Source organism: Priapulus caudatus, unplaced genomic scaffold (genome assembly GCF_000485595.1).
Source record: "Priapulus caudatus unplaced genomic scaffold, Priapulus_caudatus-5.0.1 Scaffold448, whole genome shotgun sequence".
In the NCBI taxonomy this organism is placed as follows: domain Eukaryota; kingdom Metazoa; phylum Priapulida; class Priapulimorpha; order Priapulimorphida; family Priapulidae; genus Priapulus; species Priapulus caudatus.
Window position 1 is genome coordinate 175,922 of NW_014577509.1, and position 13,583 is coordinate 189,504.

Below are 13,583 nucleotides of genomic sequence, written 5' to 3' on the forward strand. Positions count from 1 at the left end.
GGACACCTAGACAGCTATCAGGCAGTAGTAGTAGTAATAGCACCTAGTCGAATCCACCATTACCGATATGTTGAGTGATAAGATACCGAAGCCTCTAGGCACTAGTGCTGTAGGCCCTAGCTAATTAGGCCGCTCTATTACATGTACTGTTGATGTGAACTGTGCTATGTCTATAGAATATACACGTGCTCTGTTATCCTAAGATTTATACACAACTCACAGTATAATGCTGAGCCTATACATCGATCACACTCACTCAGGTTGAGGAGTGTGTACATTGGTTTTCCAGATGATGTCATATAGTTGCTTTCCTCCTTTAGGTTTGGGCACTCAGAATTATGAACAGCGAGGTATGCTTGTGATCCTCTGCACGGATTTAGTAGATGACGATAGGAAGTCAGATGCCTTCTACGAACTTTCAGTGGACAAATGAATGCCAGGTGCGCCAGCGTGGCTATGGACTGCCGATCCAGGTTACGGTGGACAACGGTAGCTCAGTCTATATCAGTCCGTGAGCCTAAACTACTATGCAAGCCTGACCCATGCCTAAACTCAAGTAAGAATGATCAAATTGTGAACCTTCTCGCTCACTTCAGTAGACAGTACTCAGTACTACTACTCGCGTGACTATTACTCCGCTGTTATGCGACTATTGACGAATAGTGGATGCGGTAGTAACCTGCCATGACTAGTGATAGTCTAGGTTCTTATACTGCAAAGTAGATAATATGTAGCAATAAATGTCTGCTTAGTGATCGTCTTCATAGTGCTGCAAATGCCCCTAAAAACCAATCGTAATAATGCAGTATATAGTATTGTCGCACACTGTTTTGAATAATGGATACATGCTTGAGTTAGGCCTATATTGCCTTAGTCTAAGTGGACGGAGATGAAATGAACGTGTTTCTGCACTAACATAAAACGTTGATATTGAAAGCGTTGCGAGAGTGCAGAGAGAAGTGTGTCAGGGTCTCCTGCCGATATCTTACAACCAATTATGGCTCTACTGAATCATCGTAGCCGCACTGCGCACACAATCTATATCTCTCCTCGTTCTCCTCCTCCTCCCGTACGGGACTCCGGGCGCGGCGCCTGCGGCGCTGTTGTTAGGTGCTTGAGACGACGATATTAGAATCTGTGTTGGCTTCAGCTGGCCGTACATATATAGGTTGGCTTGATTTCAGTAGACATAAGCTTCTTTCAAGACGTTCGCACGCGGCGAGAGCCGCCGTCGGGCGCAACCGAGAACTCGTCCGTTCTCTGGCCTCGACTCCCTGGGCAGGCGGCGGTGCGGCGCTGGCAATTACAAACGTTTCTATTTATGCCAGAACACCGTTCATTCAGTTCGGTCAACGTCGCGTTGGGCACCGGCTACGCGCAGCCAACTCCCAACGTAGCGCCGGCGCCTCCCAGACCCTCGGACACGCCGCCCGCTGCCCGACCGTCACGCAGTGCCTATGGCCTCCAACCCAAACCCACACGCGCGGCTGCGCCGGAGCACGGTCCCCCGTATATCATGCGGATTACGGCTGCGGTGCCCAAGCTCCGCTCGCTGTACGGCGGGGGCACGCCTTCGTCTGCCGGAGCACGGACTGAAAAGCGGCGCGCACTGCCGAGTAGCACCGCATGCGTGTATCTGACTACAGATCTACTGGCGTACCCTTTGCAGTGAGTCACACGCGACCGACGGTGCAACCATAACTCAGTCATGGCAGTGTACTACGATCCACCTATTTTAATATCGATAACTCCAGGCACCGGTATGGGAATACGTAGGCGCGGGGCGCGCCAGTAGTGCACGCTATAGTACTTACGGCTAACACGTGAGGAGAAGTACGATTTACCATTCCTATTGGACGCGCCGGGCCTGGGTGCGGGCAGGCGGGCATCGTCCAGGCTTCCATCCAGTATTTCTACTCGATGGCGACTGACTAAATTAGATAGTAGTTACTAACCTGCATCCATCCTCATTTAGCCCAGTGAGGCCACTGCATTCATTGTCACCTCCGAACGTTGCGCGCCGCCGGCGCTGTGACACATCTGCGACTTCTGAGTCGTCATCGTATAAGACTGCCTCAGAATCAAATACACGTGTCATAATTCTGCAGTGGCAAAACCTAAAGCGAGGAAACAACCCCTATATGACATCATCTGCGAAAACCATGTACACACTTACTCACTAGCGTGATGTGATGCGATGTATAGGCGCTCAGATGACAATTGTGAGGTTGTGTATAAATTGGAGGCAACAGAGCAGTGTTATTCTATAGACATAACACAGTTCACACTCCAACAGTACATGTAATAGAGGGCCTAATTAGGCGAGGGGCTACAGCCCACTAGTCTTAGAGGCTTCGATCATCACTCAACATTACTGTAATGGTGGATCGTATAGGGCTAGTACTTACTACTACTGCTGATCAGTGTCTATGTCCCCCAGGGTACTGCCGAAACGTACCCGGTACGGTCCCGGCCTAATACCAAAGAAGTCCAGGAACGTACCCTCGGTAACTATCTATATATGCCGCGGACCGTACCTCGTCTTACTTCCAAACCTGCCCTGACTTGCCAGCGATGAGGTCGATACATTGACGCTTGGTCGGCAGGACAACGGCGCCGCTTTATGCTCCCGTTCCTTCGTTATCCGGTCCGTTCCCGCAAAATATCTCTTGTAACCGCCTTCACCCTGTTACGTTTCACCTCCAGACCCTTTCTACAAGTGTCAGCGAGGTCTCATACTTTCCAGACCCCATTAAATAATCATACAAATTTCCTGTCCACCAAAACACTCCTGGAGCGATTCTTTTCAAAAATATTCGCGAACACCATTGCGCGTGAAATGTCCGTAAACGATTAGGAATTCTAGGGAAAACAGCATTCCCGATCATCGCCGATATTTGCAAAAGGATTGCTGCCGCATGCATGTACTATAGGTTTGAAATTTTTTCTTCTTCTTGGTTTCACAGTTTCATACTCCAATTCCAACTTTATAAAGATTTTCTACAGGCCTTAGTGTATATTTTCAAATTTTGCGGACATCAGTACGTGGGCCCGGAAACAGGCGAGCAGTCAGCGTCTACCGTAGGGCAGTAAGCGCAGGTACGGGTCCGGCTTTAGTGAGTTCACCTATCAGAGTTACCAGGGTACGTTCCGGCATATACCAACCGTACCCATTGCAGCGGTACGTTCCGGCAGCGTACCCTGGTACGGGACATGAGACCCTGATCAGCAGCGTACTAGTACTACTAGTCTAGGGTATAGGTTCTGTTATGCGATTGGCCAGTTAAGGGGTTTTTTGATCTGTGTGAGTCTTAAATTAAAGATACTAGTTACGAGTATCATATACAAATATTAAAGTGACGGGAGAGGCTACTCAGCTAATAGATACTGAATAATTCTGCTACCATATAACCTTTTTTATATTTTGGTGCAGGGTTATATGGAGAAGACAGACAGGCGTTCATTGAAATTTCGTGACGATCGGCTAATTGGCACGAACAAAAACCTACCGTTTCCTTCTACATGGCTTTACCTTGTACTGATAGCTGTGTGTACACATTCACTTCAATCGCTATTCACTTCTGTAAATGATTGTTTTTCAGGAAACCCCACTTCATTTAACAATTAGGTAAAAATGTACGTGCAGCATTCTACAAAACAATCAGACCACTCCAGAGCCTAGTCTATACAATAGCCCCTGGTTTCTCGCTTATATCTGTGGGCAGGGGAATAATTTGTTCCGCGGTTCTCCATCGCCCAATTCGCGATGTATTTTCAGCCATTTGCACGCCATGATTTTTTTATGAATTCGCCAGTTGTGCGTGCAGCCCATGCGAGATCATTCTTGTGTATCCTGTAAACGGAAACATACATTGTTACAATTTACTTTTGATTCTCGGCTGCTTGCCGCGTTCAATGAAATGCCAACGTTACGCCGAGTTTTTATTGATTGTTCACGAACCACGGCCCAACGTGACTTTTAAAACAACTTCCTGCACTCCCCCCCCCCCCCCGCTACCATCAATCAATATGCGCCCCAGGCACGCTATACACAGCCACGCTGTGCTTGGCGCTGCACGCTTCTCGCTGGCTGCTTTCTTCGGCGACCTTTGATAATATAAAGTGACGGCTCATGTCCTGTGGCGAGGGTCAGAATAGCCGCCCTTCACAATCGCTAGAACTGTGTATTTCATCAATGTTTGGATATATAACGTAACGGAACCAACGATTTGATTAACAGTCTAAGACGGATTATTTTTACTCGCAACATGGGGCGAGTCAGCTTTCAGGCTTTCACTCTCGGCCCGGCCCCGATATTATTTCATCGACGCCATTTGGCGGCTCGGGAACGATGTGCCAAAGCTCGCACGCTGTTAAACGCTGCCGGGGCAGCGTGCAGAATCGGCTAGTGTGTCCTACGGCTTAAGGCTAGCCTGTGGCCTGTCACAGGCAGACACGAGATAACAACGCCAAGCCATGCACTGCGTATGTAAATTGCACTGTGATTGTCTGAAAAAAAAATGCTATAACAAATTTATCCAATATGCCTATTGCAAAATTACTTCATTTGTATATGGGCACAATTTGCTTTTGGCAAAATTTTCTGGCTGGAATTGCTGTGGGCGCCTCCGTGGTGGCAGCTGGCAGGAAGGCTCTGATAAGACTCGCTCTGAAATTGGGTCCGATTGTTTGTAAATGGCAAAACGTAATTTTCACTCAAATTAATAAAGGGGGGTTTCTGAAAACCAATCTTTTAAGAACGTGAATAACGAATTGAAAGTGAATGTGTAACATATAAGTAGCAAGGTAAGCCATGCTACAGAAAGGGAACGTGTAGTTTTTTTATCGTGACAATAGCGGGACGGCCTGCAATAGGCAGGCGCATGCATTGGTGCATGCGATCTCACAAAATTTCAAGGAACCCGTTGCTGTCCAAGATACCCTCACGCAAAAAATATAAAAAAGGTTATACGGGGAGAGAATTTATTCGGTCTTAAGCTCAGCGTTAGCTAGTCGGAGAGGAAAAAGAGAGGCAGGGTGGAGAGAGAGAGGGAGGAGCAGAGGGGAGGGAGGGATAGAGACTAGAGAGAGAGAGAGAGAGAGAGAGAGGGAGAGAGATAGGGAGAGAGAGAGTCTGGGAGAGAGGCAGTGACAGCTAGAATCCTAGATTGTGAGAGATTTATTATCTGTGTACACAGTGACAGTAGGCCCTACCAGGCTCAGTCACACTGTCACTGTCAGTGTACAAACTACAAAGCCCAGGTTTTCCTCGCTTCTTACCACTGCCACTGGCACTTGCACTTCCGTGACACCCAATCATTACTGCGCCACTTTCAGCTTCAGTTTAAGATTGTTTACAAATAAATAAAGCTTTACAAAGGTAGCTTCACAAGATAACAATAAACCTGTCACACTCAAAGTAGTAAAATTATAAACAACAAAATTCCCGCCAGTACGTCGCGACTCCGCGGTGAAGCTATATAGTGGCGCTGCTAAAAAGACAATTGAGCAATCAACAACAGTACACATCACGCATGTTTTGGTTACAGTTTTCCTAACTTATGAAATGTGGTTCTTCTCGAGAGATTCGACTAAAGATATCAATTATGATTTCGGAGAGAAGATAAAGGGACTCGAAGATAGCTCAATATGGACTTTATACGAAGGCAAAAAGAAGGTATGATTGTCGTTAGTGACTAGACAGGTGCAGCCTGCAGGTGCCAATGCCATCCTACCGCCGTACCGGTACTCATTCCTAGATAGGGGCCTACAATAATGTAACCCAAACCAAGGTTAGGATAGGTTACTATGAAGCGGGGTCCGTTCCGTTTGTGCGGACGAACGGTACCGTGAGCTGCAATCACTCAGGGGTTGCGGTGTCCGACTTTGGCTCTAAGAACTTCTCCGTTCCAAACTAGAGTCTAGGTAAATTAAATTCGGATGTATATAACGAACCTTCGCCGCTATCGCTGGAACTTACTGCTACTAGGGTATGTATCTGCAATAGGCCTACTCTGTATTAAACTATATAAGCCTGTTACAAAAATTCGAAAGTGACGAGCGCGAATATACTGAGCGCCATTTCTGTTGACCTGCTGATGTACTTCGGGTATGGAAGAGCGGATTCACCGACCAATCGGAGGCGCTGCGTTTGCCGATCGCTATGCCGCTATTGGGAATGCGTATGTCACAGGTCAACAGAAATGCGTCTCCGAATATCGTCCGCGCTCGTCACTTCGAATTTTTGTAACAGGTATATTAGCTTTGAATACAGAGTATTGCGATAGGCACGAGTAATTCCCGGACTAGCGCGAGAAATTCGGGTGTCGTATCCTCCCGTTTTATGACATAAACCCAGTTTTGGAAAGTTCTTAGGCTCTATTTGAAAAGCGCACCAGCAAACCGCCCTGAGTTGAATTCAGCTCAGCGCGTTTCCTCCGCATAAAACGCATACGGAACGCTTTGTAACCGCTATCCTCCCTGGTTTGGGTTACATTATTGTATCTAGTTTGCCATCCTAGCCACAAGTTCCCTTCTCCTTAACACGATACATTGGCGCAGAGGTAGTCTACACCTGTAAGGCAGTCGAGGAGCCGTGGTCGCCGTTTAGTTGTTGGATCACATCATCCAATCACCAATGGCAATGATGTGCATTCCACACGGCACTTCACACTGGGGTCACTCTGTCACCTCATCACACGATGACACACTGTCATACAGTCACAGGGACACTGAACAGTGCATTGCAATAAGTAAAATTGATTGTAAATAAAACGCAACTTTTCTTACACGTTTATGTATTTTCTATTGAATAGTAATTGGCAGTGCTCGCGCGTTCGGAACGCGTCGCCTAGGCCTCCAGGCTACGCATCGCGGCACATCCACTCACGAGTGATCACACGACGTCCGCGTACACGCATGATTGGCCGCCGCCACCCGTACGCGGTCTGCGGATTGCCGAAAATATACAATATATGTTAATGGTTAAGAAAGGTTAGGTTAGGTTAGGGTTAGTGTGAGACCTCGCCGCTTGATACTACCTAATATCACGACATTAATGAACATTAAAGTTGGAAGCGCTCCTAATGGCGCGTTACGGCCGTAAAAGGATATGCACTGCTGGCCGACTTATCAGTTTCATCGCGTACCATATCTCTTGCCTCTCTTCTCTTACGTTCTCTCTCTCTCCCTCTGCTCTCTCTCTCTCTCTGCTCTGCCTCTCTCTCTCTTCTCTCTCTCTCGCTCAGTCTCTCTCTCTTCTCTCTCTCTCGTCCTCTCTCTTCGTCTCGTCTCTCTCTCTCTCTCTCTCTCTCTCCTCTCTCTCTGCTCTCTCATCTCTCTCTCTCTCTGCGTTCTCTCTCTCTCTCTCTCTCTCTCTCTCTCCTCTCTCCTTCTCTCTCTCCTCTCTCTCTCTCTCTCTCTCTCTCTCTCTCTCTCTCTCTCTCGCATCTCTCTCTCTCTCTCTCTCTCGCTCTCGCACCGCAGGCACGCGCACGCGCACACGCCCACACAGCCTCTCTCTCTCTCTCTCTCTCACACACACACCACACCACTCGGCACATCAGCAAAGGTCCGCGATTGCGCAATCATGTGTGTACGTGTCGCAAGATCACGTGTGTGAGATGCTACGGGCTCCTCATCCGGAACCGGTCACAGTAGCACGGCATAGTAATTTCACCCATAAATCATGTCATGACTGCTAAATTAGACATGGCGCGTCTCAGCACAGGAATTGGCTCCGACTTCGTGATTGAGGGGATAAAAATAGAAGTTCATCGACGTTTTCGTTTTGCATTTGGCATTTTAGCCTATCGACTTCGAGTATGAGCGATCACGCACTCGTACATATTTGCTAATTAATCTAAGCCTAAGGCCAAAACCAAAATAATATGTGTGGGTTTACCGTTACAGTGCCGAAAACAAAATATGGTAGGTAGGTAGCGCGAAAAATTACAAACATTTTATTTTCTTGAAAAATTTTATTTAAGAACCATGTACGAAGGAGTTGCGTTGTGCCTTTTGAAGCAGGAACATTCCAATTCATATTTTTTGATTTTTGATATATATTTTATTTTTTTTGGCTTAATTGCCCTTCAATAAACTCAAGACTCACAGGGATCATAGCTAAGACATGTGTCTATAATAGCTAGAATTTATAGCAATATGTAACTCAAATCGTTCGTGCCATATGATAGCTAGTACAATTGCCTACCGGGTGCCTACCGGCCATAGCCGCGCATATATTAGCCTATGAGCGATACCGCGCATGCATATTTGCTAATTACTTAGACTAATCTCGCTTCAATAGACTCAAAATTCGCAAAGATTAAGGTTAAGACATGTGTCTATAATAGCTAGAATTTATAGAAATGAATGTAACTCGAATTGTTCGCGCCATATGATAGTTAGTACACTTTCCTACCGGTCATTGCATAATAGTGTATGCGACGGGGTATGCAAAAGGAAAACGAAACGTCACGAATTCTATTTTTATCCTCCAATCACAGGTCGTAGCAATTCCTCTGGTTAGACGCATGTGTAATAGTAGCCTACTATTATACTCTGCAGTGTAATTCTCACTGCATGTACGCAACTGCGCAGTGCAGGTAGGCAGCTATTTTCTGTAGGAAATTTACTAGATTTCTCTGGGTTAATTAATTTGTTTAAATGGCAATTAAGAGTGATAATTCGAACAAGTGGTTATTCGATTACTTATAGATACCAATAATGGAAGGGATTGTTTGTGTGTTTGTGCTATAATTTTATGAAACGAATAAGCATTGTACGAATTTGGCGATTACAACGTTTTTGTCCTGCTCTAACTTCCTTTGATTTTGTGCACGGTTGCATGTATGTGGTGAGACTTAAGTTGCAGTGCATTTACATGACATTTACGTGAAATGACTAGTCGATAGAGAATACAAAATGTGAAGAGAATTATTTAATTTTAAATTACAATAATTTATTACATTGTGTGCTGCAGAGGAACATTTGAACCTTATGATGTAAAACTTACTGTGCAAATGATTTGATTAAAAAATGAATAAAAAATGATAAAGAGCTGAAGGAAGATAATTCCAATATACAGGATAATAATAGATATATGAAAAGAAAAATGGGAATGGCTTATAAGAAATTGCAACATAGAGAAAACAATCGTCAGCGATTGCCAGCCCCATGCAAACATCAAGGGGTATTGATTTTTACTAGTGATTTTGTATAAATTTGGGTATGAATTGTCATGAAGTTAGTGAAGGTCTCATGTTTTGTCACACCCTAGATAAACTCTCAAAGGGATACATTTCTGTAGGTTCTTCAGATATTTTCAGCTAAGGTAGGTTGAAATTATGCTTCTAAAAAGTTTTATGGTTCAATATTTATTAGAAATATTTTTTTTAAATTTTTTAAAACTGACGGCTATACCGTTGCTTACAACGATGGTGGTGCCACTGGCAGCAAACCCACTGAAAAGGTTGCGCAAAGCAACGTTTTGGCTGCAGGCTACAGACCGAGGGTGTTTCTTATTTATTAATTTAAGAGCAGAAGGATTGCAATATCTTATAAAGGACATATATAGTTTCAGTTATAATATGGATAAATTTGTCCTAAAATGAATATCGTTCAGTTAAATAGCATTTAGGTATAAATATAATTGCACGTTTGTGATTAGCCCTCAGTCTGTAATCGTGCACATTTGCCAATTATGCTTTAAATTGCTCAATGTTGCCCACTGAGCAGTGATGCCACCTAGCATAAATAGTGCTTTGTCAGTTGGTCTAACACAATGTATGATGAGCGAAGGTTTGGACCAGTTAAGTGGGCGAGAACAGTATGTCAGACTGACATACTAGTAAAACGTAAACATAGTAAAATCTCACTGAATGTGATATATTGAAAAACATTTCTGTGATTACTTTTCAGTAGGTGTCACTGTTATTCGTTGGTTATTTGGTATATATATGCCATAGTATATCCAAATTACAGGATTTCTCACAGACCTTTTACATCCAAGTCTATCTGTCTATCTCTTTGTATTGTGATTATGTTTGAGCAATTAATGTTGAGGCTGATTGAGTGTTTAATGTAACATTTAAGTTTACGTTTCTGAGTGGTACATAATAAATCATAGGGAGACTAAAGCTGGTAAATGTGGAATTGTCCCATTCCTCATGAGACAGATGGCATGTGCCTAGTCATAGGCATGTTACACTTACAGGCATGCCACAGTCACGGTCCCCCAGTAATATTTACCCCTGGTTTTACATGTAATGAAACGATAATGAATATTATTATTATTAATCATTAATAACTATTGAAATAATAATGAAATATATCCTTATTATACTTTCAGGGTACAGGTGATCTTGTATCAGTATTTGCCTATGATTTGAAAAATGGTTCTGAAGGACAGGTAAATATATTTTAAGTACAGTCCGACCTCCTTTATCCGGCCACGTCGGGACCGGCACCCATCCGGATATGGGATTTGGCCGGATATGAGAGTTATGCTCAAACACGGCATTTCTATGCAATTCAGTAGGGTTTATGCATGTGATAATGTATAATTTACTCGTTGCTCTGATTATTTGTAACAAACTGTCGTGTTTTATGGTTTATATGAAATGGAAATGAACTGAAATAAAACAGAAATTTTACTGGAGGCATAGCGGACACGGGCGGACAACACACACACACACACGCGCGCGCGTACACACACGCAAACACATGTACGGTTGGTACATCGCGTGAGTTTTGAGCGAGATTTTTAGGTGGAAATGAATGAAAAACAGAGAACATACACTGCGAGATCGTGGCCGGTTAATAGAGATTTCGGGATAACGGATGGCCGGATAAAGGAGGTCGGACTGTACCTGTATATGACACACTACTTATATCTTGGAGGATTTTCTAAAAACTATTGAACTATCTCCACACATGTTAGAACAATGTATAGTACATTAAAATTTATATATATATTTATATATAAATATACTGTATAGAGATTTTTAATTAATTTTGAGCTAACCCTCAACTTGTGCTCAAAATAAGGATTCCTAATTGGCCAAAAAATGAGGTGTACGCTGTCTTGTTTGATGCAGTTTATATTCTTGCATTGTTCTCAAAGTGATTCTTATTTTTGAGTACAATAAAGTATGAACATTTGTGTTTAGACTGACTTAGAAACTGAAATAAGTATGCAAAACACCATAATTTTTTCAATGGTGAGTGTGCTAAATATGAAACATGCGTGTTGATAGTTGAAGTGGTGACAATACTGTGTAGGCAGCATCAAAAGAATATGTGAGCATTTATGCATAGGTACTTAAATCAGGGCTGCCAACATTGGGTGATAGGTGAGAGTGAGATGCGAGGGAGCGAAGAGACAGAGGGGGGGGGGAGGGAGTGGGAAGGGGGTTTCCCCCCTTCCACGGTAGGGAGCTTTTGCATTTTATAACTTCAATTTGTGCAATTTGGTGCATACTAAAGTGACTGTTTTCAGATATTGTAAGATTTTTTTTGCTGTGCATGAGATATTTCAGCGTTTTATTCATGAAAAGATATTCATGCGTGAGATATCTCAGCATTTTTTTGCTGTGCGTGAGATATTGTAAGACCAGCGTGAGAGCGTGAGATTTGGTCAAAATGCGTGAGTCTCACGGTCAATGCGTGAGAGTTGGCAGCCCTGCTTAAATTTCCTCATGGTTAGACTGATATTTGAGTTTGTGTCATTTTCTTTTATAGACACAACTAGCCAAAGCAGCATTCAAGCGAATAAAGACTCTGAGGCATCCAAACTTCCTCACATACATCGATGGTGTTGAGGTAAAATAGTAAATGTTTTTAATATTAGAATTTTATGTAACAGAGAATTTATCAAATGTAATTATGTTCCTATTCACTCTTTATCCCAATAAACATATTGAATAATAAGTTAATAATTTGTGTGTACTATTTTTTCCAGACAGACAAAGTTATCTACATTGTTACGGAATATGTTGTTCCATTGGTGCATTACCTTGAAAGTACAGAGCACATTCAGCAGCAGCTTGACCTGAGTATCTCCTGGGGTCTACATCAAGTTATTGTAAATACATTAGCAACAACATTTTAGCGCCAGAAATGCTCATGGTGTTTTGTGTGCAATCCAGTTTTAAGAAATTTAAAATAATGTTTGATAGGAAAGGGATCTATCATTAGCATGCACGTTAATTCAACTGTGGTGCATTTCAGAAAGCTCTGGGATTTCTTAATAATGACGCCTCGCTAGTGCATAACAATATATGCATGTCCTCGGTCTTCGTCGATCAGGCTGGTGTCTGGAAACTAGGTGGCCTCGACTACATGTACTCGGCCACAGGTGAATTTCAGCCATATGTAGTGATCATATATGATAGACCAGCGATCCTCATGCAGTCAATCCAAATCCATCTGACAGGATAGCTTTTTTCTCCTAACAAACTGATGTTTAATCTGGCATCAGAAATCTCCCCACACGCACTTTAGATGATGACTGAAATTCTTTGGTTGCTGATACAAATATCTCCCATCAAGTCTGCTAGATTTTATTTGGCGATAAAGGCAAAAATCGTTGCATATGTGTTTGGCCGAAGACGAGGGTTACAATGAAATCTTTGTTCAGTAACAAATCGGTGATCAGTAACAAATCGGTGTTCTGTCTCAATTTACGTATTGTCAAGCAAGACTGATTTCATTTACTGACTAATCAGTCGGACAGTATTTATTGGTTAGCTGTGACACTTAGGGACTTGAACTGCAAGATATGTAAAATTGTAACTTTTGTCACTTGAAACCATAGAAATAATAAAGATAACTATATTGGTATCTGTATGGTTATATATGGTTATCTATATTATTTCTATGAGTGAGTGATAGCTAAAGTATTGTTCTAGATAAAGTTTAGTGCTTGACCTTTCCTCTATAAAGTTCTTATATACAGAGTAATTCTGATACATCATTAGAGAATATCTTCCAATCATGCTAACATGCTGGTGTTGTGCAAAAATCTGTCATATTTTCCAAATTATGCATTTAAGTAAAATGTTCTAAAATATTGTTTGTGGTATTGAATTAAGTATAGTGAAACATACTAGTGTGTCATATTAGCAGAGCGATTGAGCAACTTTGACAGTACAGCCTATACACAACAGCTTTTTAGTAATATGCTATTTATTCTTGTTTGTATGACTGAAATTTTTTTTTTTATAGAAAAGGGTGTGATCCCGCCATTGAAAGTTCTGCCTGTACTCGAGAAATATGACCCTCCGGAGAGGAATGATACCAGGGGCCACATGATGGGATTGTGCAAATGGTGGGTGAATGCCTCTACACAGACACTGTTATTTTTAACTCGTATAATATGTTATATGATCATTCTTCTCTATTCCTAGAGTTCCAGGTATATATAGTCATGCAGGTCCCTTAGGCTAAAACAAAATATAGGTGTGGTTACCGTTTCCTGACCGACCCTATTTATTCCCAGCGACCCTAAACATTTTATTGTCAATTTTCTTTAAAGTAAAAAAAAATATATAAAAAATTTTAAAAAAAAAATATGAATTGGA

The 13,583-nt window shown here is 42.7% G+C and overlaps 2 protein-coding genes across 3 annotated transcripts in view; one reads left to right on the forward strand and one right to left on the reverse strand.

Annotated features, from left to right (window-relative positions):
- The window catches only part of LOC106810514 (claspin-like), a 90,487-nt gene extending 85,028 nt beyond the window's left edge, over positions 1-5,459 (reverse strand). For both annotated transcript variants that reach the window (XR_001394029.1, XM_014813893.1), the window contains exon 1: positions 5,281-5,459. The gene's annotated coding sequence lies outside the window, so the exon portion shown is untranslated. The remainder of the gene's footprint in view (positions 1-5,280) is intronic.
- Positions 5,460-5,516: 57 nt separating this feature from the next.
- Positions 5,517-13,583, forward strand: part of LOC106810515 (N-terminal kinase-like protein) — a gene marked incomplete in the record, with an annotated part of 17,421 nt that continues 9,354 nt past the window's right edge. The window contains 5 exon segments of the mRNA XM_014813894.1: positions 5,517-5,677; positions 10,352-10,411; positions 11,743-11,823; positions 11,963-12,085; positions 12,232-12,358. Of these exon segments, the coding sequence (XP_014669380.1) occupies positions 5,567-5,677; positions 10,352-10,411; positions 11,743-11,823; positions 11,963-12,085; positions 12,232-12,358 (502 nt within the window).